This window comes from Lissotriton helveticus, chromosome 5_1 (genome assembly GCF_964261635.1).
Source record: "Lissotriton helveticus chromosome 5_1, aLisHel1.1, whole genome shotgun sequence".
In the NCBI taxonomy this organism is placed as follows: domain Eukaryota; kingdom Metazoa; phylum Chordata; class Amphibia; order Caudata; family Salamandridae; genus Lissotriton; species Lissotriton helveticus.
The window spans coordinates 1,297,520,957-1,297,544,220 of record NC_136065.1 but is presented as its reverse complement, the minus strand read 5'-3'; the positions used below and the strand labels follow the sequence as shown (position 1 = coordinate 1,297,544,220).

The window sequence follows — 23,264 nt, the reverse complement described above, 5'->3', positions numbered from 1 at the left end:
ATATCCCAAAAAAAGTACCGCCTGTTCTTCACTATTGTGGTCGAGGGAGTCGTCATGGCCAAATAAATGCAATGTTATAGAGTCTCTTACCCGATGCCCAAAGATTTGGACCCAATACTCTAGTATCATAGCTTTGACTGTTGACAATGCAGGACAATCAGAGAACATATGTAAGAGATTTGCAAGTGGCTGTTTACATCTAGGACAATTGTCATCAGTCTTGAGCCCCCAAGCAAATAATTTGGCTGGTGTATAGTATAGATTATATATGGTTTTATAATATTGGGCCTTTAAATTAGAAGCTATAAAGAGCTTTGCTGAGAGAGCTAACGAAAGATCTATATCTACGTTGGGATTACCTAATTTCGAGGCCCAAGATTGTTCCGTGCGTTCGAGGTCGTCTGGAGTATTAGCCATAAACATCTGATATATAACCCCAATTCTTGTAGAGTTTTTCCCTATAATGTCCAATAATGGTATATTATCTAGTAAAATTTTTGGTGTAATATTGCAAATGCTGGATGATATTTGATAGAATTTTAAGAAGTCGCAAGCGGGAATGTTGTATCTTTCTTGAAAGGACTCAAAAGATGATGGAATGTTATAGCCAAAAAAATCGCCTATTGTATTAATACCAAGAAGCTCCCACCTCAGATCTAATGTCGTTAAAAAAGGGGGGGATAATCTTGCAGTGCCATAGTGGTGTATATTTCGTAAATATAGGAATATCCAGATGTTTGCAGATAGCTTTCCATACCGTACGTGCATCTAATACCGTCTTTAGTTTGATTTTTTTGTAGTATGATGGTTCCACCTGTCTTAAAAAAAGCCCCTTATATTTGTCCCCCAGACTGAGCTCATATATCGACGGGATATATAGAGCTATAGAGGTTAAAGCCCTAGGTTTAGCAGTCAAAAGAGGGTCCATATGTTGCACTAGTGTTGCCCAAAGATATAATCTTAAATTCGGTAAAGCTAAGCCACCTCTATCTTGAGACAACGCCAGTAGAGGGAGGGCCCGTCTTATTTTCCCATAACTCCATATAAACTTTGAAATAAGAGAATCAATAGTCTTAATAAAGTGTTCTCCAGGTAATACTGGGACTGCTCTAAAGAAATATAGGACCCGTGGGAATATATTCATTTTAACGTAGTTGGCCCTGCCAATTATTGACAGGTGTAAGCGATCTATCCTTCTAAGATCTCCTTTAATTTTATCAATAAGGGGGGAGTAATTTAGATTGCTAATCTTGCTTACCTCCGCAGAGAGGCATACTCCTAGATATATAGCCTTTTTTACCCTAAGTATGCTTTCATAATGAGTGTTATTTGTGGCTAGTACCACCGTTTTGTCCCTATTCAAAGAGTACCCTGAATATAATCCAAATGCCTGAGTGATTGTTTCGATTTCAAGAATTGCTTCAGAGGGATTAGTGGTTATAACAGCGACATCGTCTGCATACGCCATGACTTTCGTAGAGAAAGACCCAGTAATGACTGGTTGAATTGCAGGTGAAGTTAATAACTTCTGAATGAGGGGATCGATATAGAGGGCAAATAAGGCCGGGGAACATGGGCACCCCTGCCTTGTGCCTCTTTGTACCTTGATAAACTCTGACTCATTGCTGCCTATGATGATTTTGGCTGTGGGGTTGAAGTAAATAGCTTTAATGGCTTTAATAAAGTTGTTACCAAAATTTTTACTTTTCAGGATGTTCCAAAGAAATTGCCATGATACTCGATCAAATGCCTTTTCGGCATCGAGGAGGATCATCGACATCTCTCCCCCCGTGGCGCCCATGATGTCGAACAGGGTTATGGCTCTCCGAGTATGGTCTGTGGTATCCTTGCCAGGGATAAAGCCATGTTGCCAGGAGGACACGAGATGTTTGACAATCCCACTCAGCCGGTTTGCAAATATTTTAGCATATAGCTTTGAGTCGGAGTTGATCAAGGATATGGGTCTATATGAGGAAGGTAGGTGAGGTGGTTTGCCCTTTTTATGAAAAATTATTATATTTGTTTGTTTCCATGACTCTGGAGGGATTGTGTGGTACTGCACTCCAAGGAACAAATCAAGCAAAAAAGGAGTTATTTGATCACCAAGGATTTTATATAGATCCAATGGAATTTTATCCGGACCCGCCGCTTTACCGTTGGCCAACTCTGCTAAAGCAACCTCCACTTCAATAAGCGTAATTTCTCTATCCAAATTAGCCTTAGTCTCGTCATTAATAGCTTTATGTAAAGCCTGATCTGGGAGCCAATTATTTAGGAAAGTTGTTATATCGCTGTTAGGATGTGAGATATCGCTACCGTAAAGTGTTTGATAGTACTTTTGAAATACTTCCACAATCTCTTTAGGAGTTGTATGCTCATTACCCTCGAATTCTATCTTCTTAATACTGCCCAATGATTGTTTTTGTCGAGTACGTAATGCTAGCTGCTTCCCCACGTTTTCTCCTGCTTCATTAAGTCTAGTCTTATTAGCCTGATACGTTTCAGCAGCTTTTTGAATGAGCATGCAATTGATCTCATTTTTTAAGATCATTATTTTGTTTAAAGTTTTTCCCGGATCTGAGGTAGAATCTATTTGGCCTCTTTGAGCCTGATTTATTTGGGAGGCGTGATGAGTTTCGAGATTAGAGAGTTCTTGCATAAGTTGTGTGTTAATATGCTTTTCATTCTTTCGTTGATTTGCTACAAATGATATAGTTTCTCCCCTCAATGCTGCTTTAAAACAGTCCCATACTATTAGACGGGACGCACTAAACTGGTTACAGTCAAAAAAGGACTGGGCCCATGATTTAATATAGGTTATATATTCCTGATTAACCAATAGCCTCCTGTCAAAAGTCCATTGAATCTTTGGCTTAACCATACTAATAGTATCAAAAATGATGGTCAGCGCATTGTGATCGGATATTGTTTTCGGGGATTTAGTTATTTCTATAATGTCCGCCTCCTCTATAGATGACATAATATAATCGATTCTAACATATTTATTGTGGGGGAAAGAATAATAGGTAGAACCATCTGTGTTTGGCCCCCGAAACAGCCCCCAAATATCCATTAAGTTATGGCTTTTCATCATCCGCTTTAGTGCGCTGTATACCTTCGGTTTGCGCCCTTTATACTCTACAGACTGATGATTGTCTGTGGGGAGCCCCATATCAATATTAAAGTCCCCGCAAAAAATCAGAGGGCCAACCCAAGAAGCCAGTTCTATTTCGAGTTCCCGAAAAATATCTGGGTCATCTAGGTTAGAGCCATAAATTACACAGATGGTAATACCTAACTGTAGCTGAACTATGACCCATCTACCATGTTTGTCGGCCAATTTACGAATTGGGGTACCTATTATAGGTTTTGCTAATATGGCTACCCCTCTAGTTTTGGTTGTTTGGGATGTAGTAACCATGAGGCTATAGCCAGGTAGTTTAAGTAGGTCTCTATCTGCGTATGCTATATGTGTCTCTTGCAGGCATATTATGTCAGCTGGGTTTTGACGTGTCAATTGAAATAACTGGGCCCTTTTATTTTTTTGATTAAGGCCTGCCACATTCCAAGTGCATAAACTTATTCTCCCCATTTGCTGACATGAGAGTCTAACCCTGGTATAGAATATAAGAGCCCTGCGCCACCAGTGTTATCATGATGCATAATACTATTTTGCTTTTTACCATTTTTACAATTTTTACAATTTAGTTTTTTACTTTGATTACATTGGTTTGCATCAAACCATGATTTTTGTGTACATCTTAGCTTGCGTCTGAGTTTGCCAATTTTTTTATATTTTTTCCCCTCCCTCTTACCCCCCTTGACCACCACCCCCCTTCCCGACCCCCACCCCCCAGACACCACCCTTTGAGGCATATAGACTCTAGCGAGAGTCTGTAGTGATGGAGAAAACACCCCCCGTGCTGTGCCATGTTATTAACTCTGTGTTTATCTAATAGTGCATATGTGGGCTATCGGAGAGATACGAAACAAAAGAAGTTATGTCTAGAATACAATAGCCAATTTAGGACCCTATGATGCCCACTGAGGCAAAATAAAGAGCCCACAAGTGCCAAACAATAAATCGTTGGAGCAGTAATAGAGGTATCGTATTTATATTCTATTCTATTCTAGGTAATTATCACACAAAAAAAAAAAAAAAATAGACGCCAAAATTAAAACTAAAAAAAGCTAGTTAGTCCACAAAATGTGCTTATACCTCCTATGCCATAAATCATAACCCACCAGCCGGGGATTAAATAGTAAATATAGTAATCACTGATCGTTGATCATTGATCATATACTTCTTAATGAAAAAATATCATTATCTCACATTTAGGTCAGGCTATCTAAGAAGGTCTTCGCTTTGATTTCAGAAGTGAAGAATTTAACTTGACCCTTATATAAAATTGTAAGCGTAGCAGGGTTATTCAAATAAACCTTGGCTTTTTTGTCCATAAAGGGTTTAATTAGCTGCCGAAGCCTCCATCTCCGCTCCACCGTTGTGTGACAAAAGTCCGGCCTAGCAAAGTATGATATGTCAACTCGAGACCGATGAGCATCAGGTCTTGCCTTCTCGGCGATAGTTTGGCGCAGAAGAAAATTGCCAAAATAAACCAGTATCGCCCTGGGATATTTGCTTTGTGAGTTGTTATCACGTAGTGTAAACGGGGTTCTGTGGACACGCTGGACTTCTAGATCCCAATTCCAAGAGGATAACTCGGGAATGTATCCTTGAACAGTTGAATCACATATCCGCGTATGTTGTCTCCTTCACTTTTCTCCGGAATCCCCAGTATCCGGAGGTTGTTGCGGCGCATGCGATTTTCCATCTCCTCCAGTTTCCACCTTACATCGGTCAGTTCTGCGTCATGTGCATCAACCAGTTCTTTCACCACCGTTGCTTCAGCCTCGTTGACCACTATCCGATCTTCCATATCCGCCATTTTTGCGTTGGAGGCCGCTACAGATTTGGAGAGCTTACGTACCACACCTTGCACCTTTTGTAGAGCTTGCTGAGCTTTCCGACCATCTTTGGAGGTTTGTTCCCTATGGGAGGCAATCGCCTGCAACACCGTATCCATTACCGATGTTAAGGTAGTGCTTTGCTCCTTCAAGGAAGAAGGCCCCTGAGAACTAGAGGTTGTTGCAGGAGCATAATCCCAAATACGGCTTGCTGCGCCGTGATTGCTTCTTTTTTTTTTTATCACTGTGTGCCTTCCCATTGTAGTTTTGTCCAATAGCTCATCTGCTTCGCTATCTTGTGTGCTGGTGCTGGTGCCTGAGTGCAAATCGGATAGGGAATATAAATCGGAATCCAAGTCTTGATGTGTCCCCGGGTCCTCGTAGCCTTCAGAGATAGTATATAATTCTGATGGTTCTAGATCTGTATCGGAAATAATCCCGGCTCCACTTATAGAGTCCGGCATAGTCGCTGCTGGCCCCTCTTAATTTTCATTCCCCAATACTGTGGCCGCTACCAGAGTGCCTTGTGATTGTGTCATAGTCTGTACTATATGGGGTGATTGTGAATTGCCCCCCTCATTAGCCATATTAAATGGGGCAAGAAGAGTTTCGGTCCGTGGCTGCTTGGGCATCTTAGCTGTATTGCCTGTATTGCCTATGTTGCCTGTATCAGTTGCGAGAGCAGCATCGTCTTGTAATTGTGGCTGTGCTTTCGGTTGAATGTCCTCAGTACTCAGTGAGTCATTAATAATAGGCATTGATGCTGTAAGCACAGTTACAGTTATTATTGGGCCTGGCTCCTGAAGCGGTACGTCCACCCCTGCTAAGGTTGTTATTATTGCTTGGGGACTCAATGTTGCAGGAACTGTTAAAGTTTTTGCACCTACCGTCTCTTCACTAGAACCCCTTGGACCTTCCACAGAAGCTGCTGAGCCTTGCGGCGATGGCGGTGTAAGCAGGTCGGCTGTGGCTGTAGTTGTGATTGTAGCTGTAGGCGAAATGCTCATTGGGGTACTTGCTGCTTCGAGAGGCTCGGGATGGATCGCTGCTAGCCCCGGTGAGTCCGCATTGGAAGGCGCCACCGGGATTACGGGCAATGCTGCAATCAGCGGCTCGCTTGTTGCGTGATGGAGAGAGGGGGATGACGCGGCTCCAGCCGGCGTTTTCCGAAGTAGGTCGACAACAGAGGGGCCCGGGCCCGGGGTGTTAGTTAATTTGGCGGTTTTCTGATGCTTTGACTGGGACAGAGCCTGCCCTCCATCGGAACCAGCAGTTTCATCTGTCAGGGAACCGGCGCGCCTTGCCGCCAGCTTTTGATCGCGAAGTGCTTGTTTGGCTGCCCGGGTCCTTGAAGCGGCCGCCACCGCTGCCGCATTCTTCGGAGCCATCTGCTTGCTCTGCACGACGAGATCAGTAACACGAACACTCCTTGGCTTATCTTGGATATCGTTGATGGCGCGAAGCTGAATGAAGAGCCTTAATACCGTAAGGCCGAGGGCTGAAGCGATGTAGTGGAGCAGCGGTCGTGACTCCCCAAACGTGGATGAAGAGTCTCCTAATGCATCAAGGTAGGCATTATCCATTCTTCACTCTTCATGTTTTTAATCCCGATTGCAGTCCCAACACGGCTACCGCTTTGCCGATGTCGCTTAAAGCAGCGTATGGCATTTACTCAAGTAAGCCTGCAGTGAACGGCCAGGGTCCAAACCCTCCTAGCCCATTGATCGAGCTCAGCACGGGAGAGTGTCTCACAGCGGTCTAGTCAGCCGCCGCCATCTTGCCCCCCACCCGTTAGTCAGCATTTCAAGCGTCCTGTCTTCCAGCACGGCTGGCTGCAGTCGCCAGGTGGGGACAGGTGGGTGGGGACCTCTCAAACCTAAGTGTAATAGCAGTGGATTGTGGAATGAAAAAGTATGACCTAAGTATTCTCCAGGTGTTACTTGTTCATGTATTGCTGGTGGACAGAGGATCTGGTCTAACCTGATATGTAAGTCATCTGGCGGTGAGTAGTAAAAGTATTCCTTCGTATCAGGGTGTAGTGTGCACCAGAAATATTGGAGAGACCAGTGCACCATACTCTGCGCCAGTCTCATCGTGGTCGACACTGGAACCGGCACTTTGTTGAAGTCTCACCCTAATTCCATGGAATATGCTCCCACTTTGCAAAGAGAACAGTTAGGCAGGCTGAAAAGGCCTGCTGCACTATGTTTGGCACATAAATACTCTCCAGTAATATCAGAAGACCATCCAGTTGTCCCTCCATAAACACACGGAGTGCCTCAGGGTCAACTTCCAATGCCAGGGACCAAAAGGGGACTGCTAGACAGATCCATATTACCGCCATTCTAGCAAATCCAGAATATGTTGTGCTATAGCATTGCCCTCGCCAGTTCTTTTTTAAATGGACATCCTCTCCACCCGCTATGTGTGTCTCCTGAAGTAGTGCGATGTGTGGCTCCCGCCTGCGCAAGTATTGTTAATCTAAATGCTGTATACGCGCTGTCCCCATATGTTCCAAGTGAGTACAATGAGATTAATCAGGGGGTTATGAAGAAGTGGGGCTGGCAGATGGCCCTGTGCCTATAGATAACATGTCTTGTGCCCTGCATAACCATGGAATACAAAATTCCCTACTCTCCTCCCAGGGTATGCGCCAATGGGCAGTCACCCAAACATTGAACCAATAGACCCATTTCGTGGGAACTCTCCTATTAAGGTCACATACAAGACCCCTAGTACAGAGGAAGTGGATAGGACCTCCTAAAGGAGAGGGGGAGGCGACAAGCGGTCGATGTCAGCATGCTAACTCCTTTAATACAAAGGGAACAAGTACCTAAGGAAGAAAATTATATTGAGAAGTAATTGGTCACCAAGTCAACTCCACTACTAGTGCAGTCTGATCCAATATAGTACTAACATTTTGCAATAAGTATAATACTCTCCAGCATTTTTACAAGAAGGTGGGAATTCGCCAAGGTGATCCAATTACCCATTAATAGCATTGCTACCAACAAATTGAGAATGATCAATAAATCCGCTGTCTGTGGGGTGACATTCGGTAGGATAAGGGATGCGGTGCTACTGGGTGAGACAAGTGTTCTAGTATCTGACTGCACGTCATCAGTGAGCCTGAGAGAAGGGGGAGAATGGTGCTCCATCGCCAGGAATGCCACATCGGTCATGGTTGTTGATGCTGGTCTTGAATTTGCTGCAATGAGGGTGCCCCCTCTGTACGAGACCTTGCTTTCCCACGGTCTCGCCATCTCCCAGTACGTTGCTTCTTCTCCATTCCAGCCTGCTGGGTCGGCATGGCTGGGGGGATTACTCATAGCACCTATGTTCTAACCAGTCCTATGCATCCATTGGTTCAATAAAAAAATAATTGGTTTGGCTGGCTATCACTTTGAGCTTTGCTGGGTATAACAACAAGTACTTGAGGCCAACTGCCATCAGACGTTTCTTAACACCCAAGAAGCATGCTCATCTATGCTGTCATCAAGGTATAGTCTGGAAATTTGAAGATGAGGGCATTCCCGTACTGTAGAGTACCTGCCCTCTGGACCACTCACAGTATGGTCTCTTTGTCCTTAAAGTTCAGAAGGAGAAGCACCACGAGTCTGGGGAGTGATCCCGGTGGCGGCCACCTCCCTGGCACCATATGCACTCTCTCTACCTGATATTGAGGAGTGAGAACTAACAGAGACACCACCTAGGCAAGCCATTGCTCAAAGTATGAAACTGGATCTGGGCCTTCCTCTCACTCCAGAAATCTCACAACGTGAAGGCTACTGCAGCGGGAGAGGCCCTCTGAATCCTTCGCCCTGTTCTCCAGTTCCTACACCCTAGTCATCAATGTGCGAACTCTGCCCTCCAGATCTCTCACAATGGGTTAAAGTTCCCCAAGGCTACCTTCCGCCTGTGTGACTCGGCCAGTCAGCTGCTTCTGGTCATCTTGCAGTATGTTTAGGTCAATTGCCACTGCGTCTATGTGATTGCGCAGGTCCTAACGCATTTCCACGATGGCTGCCTGGATTTGGTCAAATTTGCCATCTGAAATGGGTTCCCCTGTCCAACTCCTCTGCTCATCAGGGAGTTTGCTCCTTGGTGACCCAACAAATCTGGTCTAGGACCCCCTCACCGCCCCATATTTTACAACTTCAGTCCAAGCAGATCGCCCGGGTTACTGGGAGTCAGTCTGCCCTCAATGATAACTCTCAACTCGGTGTAGCAGTGTGTTCACAGAGGACTCTAGATAGAATCCGGTAGCCAAGAGAGGCTATGGAGGGTCCAGACCACTTTTATTAGCATTAATGTCAGTAAAGGGGTGGAAAGGAGGTCCAGCACCCCTCACACCCCATTCCTCGCTCCAGTAGCAGCCCAGAACAGCCCATAAGTGGCACTTCCACCACTGCCAGCCACACCACACAATGGTGCCAGGGATGAACCAAGGTGTAAAGGTGTATTTCAGTGCTTTGGGCCGAATCAGATCACCAGTAGGCCCCACCTTGCCAGCTGCCACCAGCAAGGGTGTCCCCTAGTAGCCTCACTCATTGCCATTTGTAGGCTTGAGGGTCCGCTGCTCAACTTACCCGCCAGCAGTTAGCGGTTCGCCTTGGCGGCAGGATCACAATCTTTCAAGCTGCACAGGGACAGGCAGGTCAGCTCAGCCGTCGGTCCTCATCAACACTCCTGAGTGCTTCACCCATCGGTATCTCTTCCCGCTGTGAGGACCTGGGCTCAAACGCTGTAGGTTGCCTCCAACTCCCTCCCAGCCATTCAGGCCCTCAATACCAGCCTCCATCTTATCAGAGAGTGGCGGGAAGATCACAGATGGGCAGGGAGGGATGTCCTCAAGGCCCCGCGCCTCCACAGCAATGCAGCCTGGCTCACTCTGGTCCCGTCACTTGGCCCATTGTAGCACACCACGTGACCCTGGCTCGCCAAGGTGTGTACCATGGGCCCCAGCGCGAAGAACCTCCTTGAGCTCTAAAGGCACTCTGCTGCACTCATAGCCTGCAGCGGAGGAATGGTACCGCTGTAGCAGGATGGCTGGCTCCAGATCGGGGCTCAGAGCCCGCTCAGTATGTGTCTGCCATCTTGCCGTGGTCGATTACCTTGCATAGTAAATTCAAAAGGTGCTATTCAGACACTAAACCTTGATTCTGATTTGTCAAACCTGCTCAAATTTATCAGTGAACTATAGTTGCTTTTGCAACTGGCTTACATTAAAGTGCTGATAATATGCTCATGTAACAAAATTAAAGCTACATATTTGTGTGCTTATGTTCACACAACAGATTCCACTTTTATTCCATATATCGGAAATGATAAACAAAAATGGATATACAGGCACAAGAAACCAAGAATTTAAAAGAGACTTACAGCAATATCATAGCTTAACGAATATTTAAAAATGTAAAATTCTTCACTACAATTTTATTTCTCTACAAGATAAAACTCCTTGGTGGTTTGTAATACCCTTAAATGTATAGTAGGTCGCACTTTAACACATATATAAACCAAAGTCTTTCTGCAACAGTTGTGTACGTATTTAATCCATAAAACTGAAGCGAACATGTATTTATTATACAACATGCAAATGCAATTTTATCCCAACTACAGATTACCAGCAAATAATTCCGATCGTCGGAGTGGTAAAAATATGACTACCTGAAAATCCTGGATGTAGGTCAAGAAATAACTGTTAAAGGAGAATGCAAGAGACCATTCGGAAATGGTGCTGATGATGTGCAGTGTATAACCCTGGAAAGAAGAGCAAAAAACTATTAGAGTTTTGGGGACATTCTTGCTGAATATTCATTAGTTTCAACAAAGGCTCAACATGCATACAACCTTCATATGCAACACAGGTTAATTATGTATTCATTGTCCTCTGAAAACTATATGCCATATTTATTTTAACAGTATTTTTCATGATAATACATAAAAGATGCAGCATGGCAACAAATGAGGAAACGTTCTGTAATGGTTATGACCTATTTATCTCTGCACACATTGAATGTATTGTTCATACTCGTACAAGTGTTTACATGGTTGTGTAAACCTGCAGCATGATCCATTTCAGTCTATGTGCTGTAACTACGTCAATGTGACTGATTAAAAGTTACTTGGTGCTCTTCATCCACCTTCTTCTTTCTTCATTCACTGCTAACAAGCACCGCAGATAATGTGTTTTATGAGCCTTTAAGGCCTATCTTTACTGTCCTACCCAAGGTATTGCCCCTCTACACTGTCTTTAAGTGGACCCTTATTAACCTTCCTTTTCTACCAAGAGTAATGAGATGTATTTTAGAAAAACCCTTTCCACATAGTATCTTCTCAGCCTTGCACTGGAGACAGTGCTAGGGTTGTGGCTTTCTGTGCCTCGCCTTTCGGAATATCTCTAAAGTAAATTTCTGAACCCTGTGAAGGTCCCCTTCAGTAAAGGGGTGTTTGCCTTGTGTTAAGACTCTCTTCTTTCTCTGTGATTGTTGCAATTGTTTCTAAAGCCACTGTTGCACGAATTGCTTATAAAAACGTTTCTTTTGAAGAACAAACTGGCACTAGTTGTATTTGGATACATAAATGTTTTAGTGTCAAAACAAGTTACCGCTTCTGGAGTAGTGATTTGATTTTGATTTGATTTGATTGAAGGAATTATAGAGCGCGCGAATGCCCGAGGGCGTCTTGGCGCTAGTAGTAGGAAAACTTTCATATTACTATTGGAGTACTTGCAACACTTGTGTATTACCAGCGGCGGCTCCTCCACTACGGCGGAGGAGCATTGCCCCACTGCTTTAAGGCAGTGCGGAGGAAAAAATAAAATGATAATAACGGAACATTAGTATCATTTAATTTTTAGTTTTGCAGTTGCTGCCAGATTAGGGCGGGGCGGGACTGAGCACCCGTGACCGTGAGGGAGGAGTGGTAGCTGCTGCACCTAAAGTGCGCATGACTTCCCGGGCTTCTCAGGCAGGCCAAACAGTCATGTGCACTTTGCATGTTCTCCACCCAGACTAAATTACAGCCTGGGGTGGAGATTATGCCCAGGCTTCCAGTCCCTGTCTAAGTGTCGAACCAAGGCACTCAGACAAATCACAACGCTGCATTGCAGCTTTATGATTTGCTTAAGGGAGTCTTGAAGCTTGAGTGCCTCCTGTTCTTGGTTCCTGTGGAGGATATGTAATCCCTAACCGACCTACCCCCTGCCACCGTCCCCTCCCAGCTGCCACTGCTTATTACTTTAGAATAGTTTTTCTATTCACTCACAGGGTCTCTAATTCAACCTTGGCACACCATGGTCCTTCCTTGAAACACTAGCTATAACACTCCCCAATAGGGCACAAAAAAAGTGAAGATGCTTCATGCAATGCATTCAAGATGGAGTAGTTGCATAAGTTGCAAAACTCAGACGTGGAACCCTACAATGCCTATGATCTAGAGAACAGTGAGCTATCTCTTGGGAACAGTGCATAAATAATGAGCCCATTCTTTCTGAAGTGCTTGAAAACCAGGTTGCACGTTGTGTATATTGTCAAAATTATTCTCCGCTTCATTTTGAAAACACGAAGCAATTTGCGAATTCCAACGGATTTAGTGGGAAACAAGTATTCAGGCAAACCGTTTGATAATCTGCAGGGATAAAAGATTCTTTTGGGTGAGTTACAAGACTGGGTCATTTTAGTGTCAAGAACTTGCCTTGGTAATAACGCAATGGTTTCTCATGGTCTGTCATTCTTTGAATTTTACTTTTATCCCGGAACCCTTTCTAATAGCAACGCTGGCCCAGCTACAAGTGACCCGACAAAAATGTCAGCACAGATAGTTGTGTATGATTGCATTTAGTTCGAGGCTGATGCGTGTGCTCCAGTATTACAATACCACATAACATTTTTGGGAGCAAGTGATTTCAGACTGAAGTTGCTGTATTCCTTTCTTGACGATTACAAAAAACGCATCTCATCGAAAGTGTCAGCAAGCATAACCAGATAAAGGACTTACCAAAAACACAAATGTCTCACACTGCCCAACCCCATCAACTTCGAGACTTTCTGCACCATTCCCAAGGCAAGCAACTCACGCCCTTCACAAAATCTGATGACAAAGCATAATGCCTCTAGTGCAGTATGCATGACTTGCATAACTGATAAATTAGGAATTTCAGGAAGATCAGAAGCCAAAGACTCCACAGCTATGCTCTAAGATTATTAACTCCATCAGAGTCCCATCCAACAGGTTCCATCCCTTTTACAATCCTGCAAGGAGCTAAAAGTCGACCTGGTCAAGCAACACCTTACGACAGGGCAGTTAATTGAATTGAAGAAGATTTATATCGCGCATGGCTGCCACAGCACCGAGGCGTCTCAGCGCTACCAAAGTACAAATGACCAGAGACCAGCTAAGGAGAGGAATTATGCCGAGAAGAGCTAAGTCTTTATGGCTTTGCGAAATGCCAGATGGTTCTGGATCCCTCTACTGGACAATGGGAGAGAATTCCAAAGTCTAGCTGCTAAAAGTTTAAACAAGAGGCCTCCATCTCTGGCTCTTAGGACTCGAGGAATACATGAGAGCACTTGGTCTGCTGAACGTAGAGGGCGCCTTGGGACATAAAGCATTAGCAGATCTGCCAGAACGCAAGGTGCTTGGTGGGTCAAGATTTTATGAGCGATACACAGCGTCTTAAACTGAATTCTTTTTCAATTGGCAGCCAGTGTAGCTTAGGTAGGAGCTTGGACACTCAGCAGGATTTCAGGAGTGCCAGAAGAGTGCGAGCTTCCACATTTTGTATTCTTTGAAGGCACTTTATGCTGGATTTATTGGCACCTAAGTAAAGCGAGTTTCTGTAATCCAGCCTAGACAAAATCGTGGCCTGAATGATAGTCTGGCGAATATTGGGCTAAAAAAAGTCAAGTAGAGGTTTTAGTCCACGCAAAAGTCTAAAGCAGGTCCCTGAACTGATTTGGATTGAGTGTCAAAAGACAAACGACTGTCAAACCAAAATCCTAGGTTTTTAACTGCCTCTTTAGGTAAGGGTGCCGGTTTTAGCTTATCTGGCCACCACTCCTCCTACCACAAATCACAGTCTCTCCCAAACAGTAGTATCTCTGACTTACTTGCGTTCAGCTGTAAGCAGTTTGCAGGCCATCCAATCGGTGATCACTAACATGTCCTCCTTAAATTTATTTAGGTTGTTTTTACATTTCTTGGAAAAAGCAATGACTAATTGAGTGTCGTCAGCATGTGACACCAAAGACAACCCTCTGCTTTTAGCTACAATGACTAAGAGTTGTACATATATATATTAAAAAGCATAGGGCTCAATATAGTACCCTGTGGCACCCCGTGTTGCAAGGCATACTCTCGGGAGTGGCAGGGTGGCACAATGACCTGAAAGGTTCTGCCCAACAAAAATGATCTGAACCATGCAAAGGCCGACCTCTTGATCCCTATCTCCTGCAAACGTCTCATTAGTATCTCGTGGGAACATAAACAGATCTTTCAACATTGCCACTTCTGCATGCCCACACTGTCGGCAGCTTAACGCGGACCTGCTCCACATGCTATGGTCCTGCACTTCCCTCCAATTTTAATGGCAAGCAGTAGTCACGGCCCTTGCACTCTGCACTGACAAATCCCTGCAGCTTACATGGGAAATTTGCATATTAGGGATTTGTGCCAGGTCCAAGAAAAACAAAGTCACGTCACGATTTAGAGACCTGGTGTTGATAGTTGCGAAGCGCTCAATTACAAAGAGGTGGAAGCATACTGATCCCCCAGAGACAACCAGCTGGAAGAGATCACTCACGATATGGGCGCAGGCGAAAAGTACAACATTACATAGGGAGGAAACAGAGGGGCTCCGCAAATACCCCATTGAGCAATACTGGGACACAATACTCACAACTTTCAAGAACGAAGGGAACGGGGAAGATGCTGACGTCCAGCCTGCCGATATTCAACTCGTGCGCTAGAGATCCCGAGCGACAGGAGATGTGGTATTTGTAGTTAGCAGCGAGAACCATTATGAGACCTATATATAGCCAAAGCCCGCTATGGGAGACTCCCCTGGCCCCTGACCATCCACTTACACGGCACTGACATTTAACACCCACATGGGTCTAAACCCCACCTTGGCGAGCCATTGTATTGTTACGTACAGGATGCACATTTTCATACCCAGTCATGCTAAGTTTATTCTATTTGTTCTTTTTCGATGGCAGCTTCTTTATGATGTTGTTAGATTTTTTGCAGATTCGATAATATAGGTCTTATTTATTGATTTATAAAGTTTTATATAGCGCGAACAAGATCCCGAAGGATATCAGAGCGCTTTACAAAAGAATGGAAGGAAAGTGATAAATGCAATATCGACATCAAGTAGGAATAACAAACAAGAATAATCACATGATTACAAGACAAAAAGGGGTCAAAGGCGAGTAATACAATCAACATGCACATAGCGGGCTACGAGGGGGCACACAATACTTATTGGCGCATTCCTTTATCCTCTTCTTTTTTTATTTGCAAAATCCCCTCACTGAAGTGTTGAAACGACCATGCACTAATATCTGCTGTGTGCGCTACTGCCATGAGCGCCAGGTACCAATGGCTCGGTTAAAACTGAATGTGTTAGCATATGGCACAGGCAATATGCTATGTAGATTAGGAAATGCAGTGTAGTAGCGACAGGGAGTAGCACACAACCATTTAGCAGTAAATGCCTTCTGGAAAAACATATATACCTCACTGTATATTGTAAATCTACCTCAACACATTATTGATATGCACAGTGTTCTTATTTTGTTGTTTTGTAAATGTCTGGATTATGTCTCAGATACTCCTGTATTGTTATGCAATAGATGAAAAGGAAAAATAAGAAAGGACCAATAAAGATATTTAAACAACAAAAAAATGAGTATCCTGTGGGAAACAGTGTCGTAAGCGGCACTTAAATCAAGAAGGATGAAAGCCGCAGAGTTTCCCTCATCAAAGCTGTTACGAATTTCCTCCGTAACTGCCAATAAGGCAGATTCGATACTGTGGCGAGATCTAAAGCCATTTTGAGAAGGGTCCAGAATTTCATTATGTTCGATAAAGTCTGCGTGGATAGTATTTATATGCGACTCCACCGCCTTGGTCAGGAATGGAAGTTGTGATATGTGAAGGTAATTACCCGGTTCAGAAGGCTCCAGAGACGGCTTCTTCAGTAGAGGTATTACTTTGGCATGCTTCCAAGCGGAAGGTAAGGATGCTGAGGTCAGATATAAATTGATCAATTTCCTACCCACTGGTGAAATGAGGGTATGAAACTGGCGAAATAGATCAGGTGTCAGCGGATGTGCTGGAGAGCCTGATTTAATTTTCTGACAGAGAGACTCAAACTCAATAGGAGACAGTGGAGGAAAAGAGGACAGTATTTTTTCCGCGGTGAGTCCACTATCCCAATGCTTTACTACAGGGACAGTGGCAATCACCGGAGGGAGACTGTTATAAATATTTGTCACACTGATTGTTAGAGGTGACAGAAGAATCAGCCTTTCGACTGGAACTCTTCATGGCCTTGAGAAGGGAAAAAATAGTTTTGGAGGGTTTGTTACTCTCCGAGATGTTACCAGCAATATACTCAGCTTTTTGTGGTATGACTTGACAGATGCACGGTATATGTTTTAGCTTCACCATCGTAGGTGCGCCCCCAGGCTTGCTTGAGTTGTTTACAATGTTTTTTTGCTTCAATCAAGGATTCATTAAACCAAGGATTGGACTGCCCATGTTTTTTTGCACTCAGTTTAGCAGGGATGCAACTATCCAAGACTTGAGTCAGCCAATCCTGGAAGAGCGTATTGGCAGCATCTATATTGGGTGGTAACTGAGGCTTGTGCCTTAGCAACAGATCAAACAAATGATTTGTATCTAATTTATGCCAAGGCCGTTTTAAAACTGGCGACGAGCAGTTCAGTACTAGCTTTCCCTGCAAATGCAGGGAAAACGAAATAAGAAAATGATCTGTCCAGGCCTTGGGAGTCAGGATAACACTTTAATCTCACCTAGTTTGGAAAATATGGGATCCGACAGATGGCCGGCTACATGTGTGCTGTTTGAAACGCATTGGACCAGCTGGCATAAACGTTACCTTGTTCAATAGTTCTTTCCTAAAAACTATAGATGACCCGGGTGGTCTGTATATAAGGAGACCAGAGACCGCGAGATTGTGGTTTAGAGTGATCTTGAAGAGAGCACTTTCGCAGTAAGGGATGTCCTCTTTTAAAAAGCTGCAAAGATAGGACTCCTTATGAATTACTGCGATACCACTCCCTCTGTTATCTACTTTGTTGATTTGATTCATAATGTAGCCATGAGGGACAGCCAGCCAAGACTCCGCAATGGAATGCTGTGTAAGCCAGATCTCCGTCAAGAATAACACATCTCAGGACTCTTCTATTAAGAAGTCGAAGACCTCAGCGTGATGTTTAGCCAACGACTAGCAGTTTAGGCTTAAAAACTTGAACGCAATAAAGTCAGGGGGAGGTGCACCTATCTCATCTATTTTAATTTGAAATGAGCATTGCTACATTTAAAAGGACCACCCAGAGGACACCAAGTGTGGTGTGAGAAAGTAGAGCAGGTAGAGTTAAGAGACAGAAGCTCAGAGTAGGAGTATGTAGTGTGTTGGCTAGGGATTGATCAGGGTGTATGGCGCCTGGCGGCGTCCCGGTGCGGACAGGATTTCCAACCAATCCCTGAAGAGTTACCACTCTTGCTGATTTCCTCTCGACCCACTCTCCCATCTACAACTCTACCATTCCTGTCACCCCCCCAACCCTCTCTCTGAGAGGTTAAAACCTGAACCCATTCCCTCTCTCCTGTAAACCTTCGCCAATAGTGCTATATTAATGCACTCCATCTCCTTCTGCACTACCCACTGTAAACCACCCACTGTGTTCTACAGTTGTGTAGCTAGCACTGCAGCATATTACTAACTTACTCAAAAGTAAGAATACACACCTCATCTGTAAGCCACGTGGTTGCCAGGAGATGGCACGTATCCACGTTACTCCAGGAAGAACATGCTTGTGTTGTTAGAAAGAAGTGAGCTGGTTAGGAAAACTGATTAGGCCGCAATCAGCTTGGCATCTCTTGATTAGGTAGGGCATGATTTTATAGAATGCTTTAGTAAAAGAGATGCACTATTTAACATGTGTGCACTCCCTCAACACAGATGGGAGATTCTGTCCCTATTACAGGAAGATGTTATATTATGTATATTTTTATACGAACTAACCATGAAGGTATTCTGGCACGTAGCAGGTGAGTGGGGATAGCCTCGAAGGGATTTAGTCAAAGAGCCAGGTCTTCAGCTTCTTGCAGAATTCAAAAGGGATGAGGAGGCTCTAATCTGTATAGCATCAGGAGTACATCTATCTACTCTCCGATGTCCACCTTGGAGGTAGACCCTGTGCAAAAAAGTTCCTGTGTGGTGTAGTAAAATTCCTTGTCATCTGTGTTTGGGGCATAGGTACTGAGGATATAGATTTGTCGCAAATCTAGTGTATCAAGAAGCAGTATATACCTGGCTTCCACATCTGCTTGCATGTAGCTAAGGCAGAAGGGTACCCATGGGGCAATCCACTAAGTCACCTCTCTGGCATATGAGTAACAGGTAGCTGAGTGGAGTTGACCCCTTAATTTTTTCGATAATTTAAGAGAGACAGCTTCAGTGGGATGAGTCTCTTGTAAGCATGCCACAGCGACCTTCTAACGCTTTAACAACGACAGGATAATTTATTCTTTCATGTAATCTTTGAGCCCCTAGACATTCCACGTGAGCAGTCGATAGTTAGTGGGTATAATGGTGTACGTTTAAATGTGCGAACAGACATGGCCACGGATAGGGGTACAAGAGCCAGTGTTCCCCCTTACAGACAGCGGAGCTACACAGCACCACATTCGGGTCGACTCAGCCAGGAGCATACTAAAAATACAAAGTACAAAGCATTGCAAGGCAGTAAACAATCCCTCCCAAACACCCTCCCTAGATAAACACAGTAGAAAACAAAGGCAACTTGGTGTTTGCCAATTTTGTCCAGTCGAAAACAGTTGCTTACTGCCCCTGCTCCATCACATTGAATGTAATGTATACCAATAAAAACAGGTGGAAAGCTCCCCCAGTGCACTTGAGTCTGAGCATAACCTCTAGAGAGCATCAGGGGTCCCTGCCCCTGTGGGCTACATAGCACATCAAATTGTAAAAGAACTTCCCCACAATAAGAACAGTAGGCCCTGCTGACCAGTCTCACAATTCCTCTAGTAGGAGGGATTTAGTGTAGGGACTATCCAGAAGAACATCTCACACCCACATTTAGTATAGCTTAAGATATTCAATGCATAATCAACACAGACAGGAAAGAGCTGGTCAACGTAGAATGCATGCTGTCGAATAGTATGTTCTGAACCTTCTCTCAGACCTCAATGGTGTCACTGTTTAAGTGTGGCCCCGGCAGGCGGCCTCCAACTCCGGCTCCACATCGCCCACCTGTGTCCCCGCCAACGAGTCAGGGAAAACCTTTCACTCACTCACCCATCGCGGTAAGACTGTGCACAGAAGAAGACGATTCCTCTTTATGCATGGTACCATTCTCTTGGACAACCCCTCGCGGTGTGTGGGGCGACGCAACCCTGTAAGCCATCAACAGTCTGCAAGTGTAGGCCCTCCTGCCACTCTCCCTGTGGCTGCCCATAGAGGCAGGCTCTTCATTCAGCCTCCACATTGGCAACCTGTCCCAGAGTTCATGCCATGTCTCAACCTCCTCCGGTCTATCAAATAAATGTGTTTTTCCATTGGCGACTAAACGCAAACGTTTTGGATAGAGAAGCATGTACTTTAAGTTTATGGCCTTGAGTTTTCACTTGACCTTCTAAAAAGATTTCCTCGGTATTTGCACTTTATATGTGTAGAGAGGGAAAATAGCAATTTTAAGATGTTTGCGTTGGAGTAGGCCCGGCTCCGTGACCACTTTCAGGATGTAGTTCCTGTTCCTATAAGAAAAGAAACAAGCAATAATGGCTCTAGGCTGAGCCACCAGTGGCGGCTGAGTAGCGGGCACCCTATGGGTGAATTCAAAAGAGATCAGGGGGACAGACCCTTAGGGTGCAGCATCTGTTGATTGCAGTTCTACAGCAAGCGCTCAGCAGATGAGCTCTCTACTCCTTCGGGAAAGCCCTGTACCAGCAGTTGTCGCACTGGGAGTGCCCCTCTGCATCCTCAGCTCTTTCCTCCTGGGACGGTTTCTAATTTTGCCATGCACTGCTGCAGAGCTATAACCTCTGTGCCTGAACCTTATCTGCCACATTCCCGAGGTAAGCATGAAGCTGATTTACATTGATATAGACATTCTCAAATGTTACCTCTAGCGCTGACCGGTAGTCCTGAATGGCAGTCATGAGCTCCACCTGTGTGGACACCTCCACCTGAGCATGATGCTCTTCCACCAGGGGTGATCCGTCCCTCCTTGAGGACTCCTGTGATGACATCTGAGTAAGGGTATATTGCGTGATAATGTTGCCCTGCTGACTTAGGAGCCTTGTTTTTGACCATACTGTGCCAGAAAGTGAAGGTTCCAATGGGGGAGGCACTCCAACAGAAACTGAGGCAAGGGACACAGCACAGGGGACATAAACCAGGCTCAAAACGAGCTGTGACTGTTTACCATGTCCTTTGGGGTCATCACTCTTGAAGCCCACACACTCGTTCCAGCAGGTGGCCAAATTAATTCTGGGAGTTCCGCACCACTACCGACACCCAGCAGATTGGTAGCCCCACCAGGCACAGACCACGAGCACCAGCAGGGAACCCGCTCCACCACACCATCACCCCCTCCTTATTGGCCACCTCCCAGGCGCAGTCCAGCGCAGCAGTCGGAGATCATATGCTCCCTCAGGAGAATTACCAGCCTCGGTTTCCAGCTCTCCACCACCAGGGCCTTAACAATTCAGGAGGAGAATGTCACTCCTGTGACCGTCCCCCAGTCTGCAGGGCCGCGTGTCTGTAGGCCGGTCATGGGAATCCACCATCCCAGCACCTATTTCCTGCATGGTGTCACCCTCAGCCCCTCTGAGTAAGTATGTTGTGGCAGTCTCCATTCTGAAATTGGCAATTACAGCAGTTTCAGGGAAGGATTATGCAGGATTAAGACGATGGTCCATTGAACTCTTTCGAGGCACATCTCATTGGCCATCTTGCCCGGCCATGAGGTACTACCTTGACTGATATTTATTCAGTAAACCCACATTTATTATCTAAGGAATTGACGCTAAGATCTATACTATGTTACATAAATCTGCCCCAGTGCACTCAAACTTGTCCTAAACTTGGACCAATAGAAGATTCTGCAGTGCACCTGGTGAAATTAGGTGGAAGATGGTTGTGTCTCTTGAACACCACACCGAGCACTGCCAAGCCATGTAGTTAAGCATTTCAAATGTTTTAATGTTAGAATCTCATTTGAGAATGTCAGTTTGTTTGTCTTGAGAGGATGGGTTAAGAGATAAAAACCTGTATGTAAGATGCTAGTGGCTCCAAACACAGATACAGAGCTATCAAAACAGCAGACGACAATAGATCAATTCTACACCTGAGGCCATTCAATATAGAGTTCAATTAGCCGACAAGCTATCTCAGTCACCTGGAGTCTGTCGGAGTGGGAGCACTGACATAAATTAGTAGTGTTCCTGCCTGTGCAAGCTCACAGTCCCCCACTCCATATAGAGGCCTCACCCCATTTTTAATTGAGAGAACCTCAGGATTTCCAATGGGAGAGTGTGAGGAGGGACTCACCGGTGTATCCCCATGGGCAGAGGCTCCCTGTGGTCAGAATGGCAATTGCGGGACCTATGACGACCTGAGAACTCCCGATCCAGAAGAAACCAATCCATGCCGTTTTTCCGTCTCTCTACAGAGAGCCGTCGGCAAGAACCCGGAAGTGGGCGGGCGTGACACAGGAAGTGATCCGGCGAGACCAATGAAAGGAGAGGACCGCGAGGAAGAAGGCGTTCAATCGTGTGGAGCTGAAACCGGAGAAAAGACGTCGGAAGTAGAAGCGGAAGAGGAGAATCCCTACAGAGAAGCCAACGCGAAGGAACCAAGGAGAGGAGACGCCGAGGATGCAGAACCAGACGAGCCCTGGTGGAGGAGTGGTGGAATCCTCCGGAGGACGCCGAAGAGCGGCCGCAACTCTGGAGAGTTGCGGCAAAGCCGGTGAGTGAGGGCATCCCACGGGAATTGGAGGGAGGCGGGTAGTGAACAGAGGGGTGCGTGAGGATCAAGAAGTACGTGTAAAAGTGCTGGGTGGGCATTGTACAAACCTGGGTGGGGTCTCACCAGGCAGTCTAAGCTTTTACCCATGACCCATAAGAACTAGGCAAAGAGGTACACGGCGCAGTATAACTCCTACCCTGACAAGTGATACCCCATTAAGGACTCATATGGTATTTGGGTTGCTAAAGAAGCTAGAACCTTTGTTTTCAACTATCCTTATAGTCTTTTGTTGGCCCCCTCACCAAATCCTTTCCCTAGGCACAGAACTCTTTCCTTCACGGCCCGCCTACCCTAAGAAGCTCTATTTTGTTTCAAATTTTGATACACTTCACGGTGTGGTGACGGGATAACCCTTTTTGACACTCTGGCCCCTTCTTTTTCCTCTTTTATGAGCCTCCGGGGGAACCCCTTGGACTCCGAAGACGAGGAGCCGGAAACATCGCCCTCGACACCACTCTTAGAAGAGAAGCCTGAAGAATACTATTTTGACTCACAAACATTTGTTTATCCTGAAAATAAACCTCAACCTATTTGCAAATATATTCAGCCTCCTCGCCTGTATATCAAACCTGCGCTCCCACAGAGAGTTCACAGCTAGTTCAGACATTGGAAGCCTTTGATATGATGGCTCTTCCAGAAGACCATCTGGTCTTAGTGGCAGTCGTCTCACTCTATTTAGAGCAGAACCACCATTACTAGATTTCCATACCTGGAACTGCCACGTAAGGCACGGCACACACAATACCTCTGAAGCACAGAGAAAGAAGTCCCTGCATATCAACGCCACTGTTGTTTTATTTTCTTTGTTGAGAGAGTGCATCAGATATGTTGCCCCTGAGCAAAGTTAAATGCCTCCACACTCGACTTTGTGAGTAATCAAAAATTAGATTAATTTCTCAAATAAAAGTTTATTTTAGAGTCCCAATGTCAAAGACTATAGCAACATTTGTTGAATAGCTTTCAATGTGACTAAGACTTTGAGTTAGGT

General features: G+C 45.1%; 1 protein-coding gene across 1 annotated transcript in view; it reads right to left on the bottom strand.

Annotated features, from left to right (window-relative positions):
* Window positions 1-23,264, bottom strand: part of DRAM2 (DNA damage regulated autophagy modulator 2) — a 230,302-nt gene that overhangs the window by 6,943 nt on the left and 200,095 nt on the right. The window contains exon 6 of the mRNA XM_078644130.1: window positions 10,636-10,728. Within this exon, the coding sequence (XP_078500256.1) occupies window positions 10,636-10,728 (93 nt within the window). The remainder of the gene's footprint in view (window positions 1-10,635; window positions 10,729-23,264) is intronic.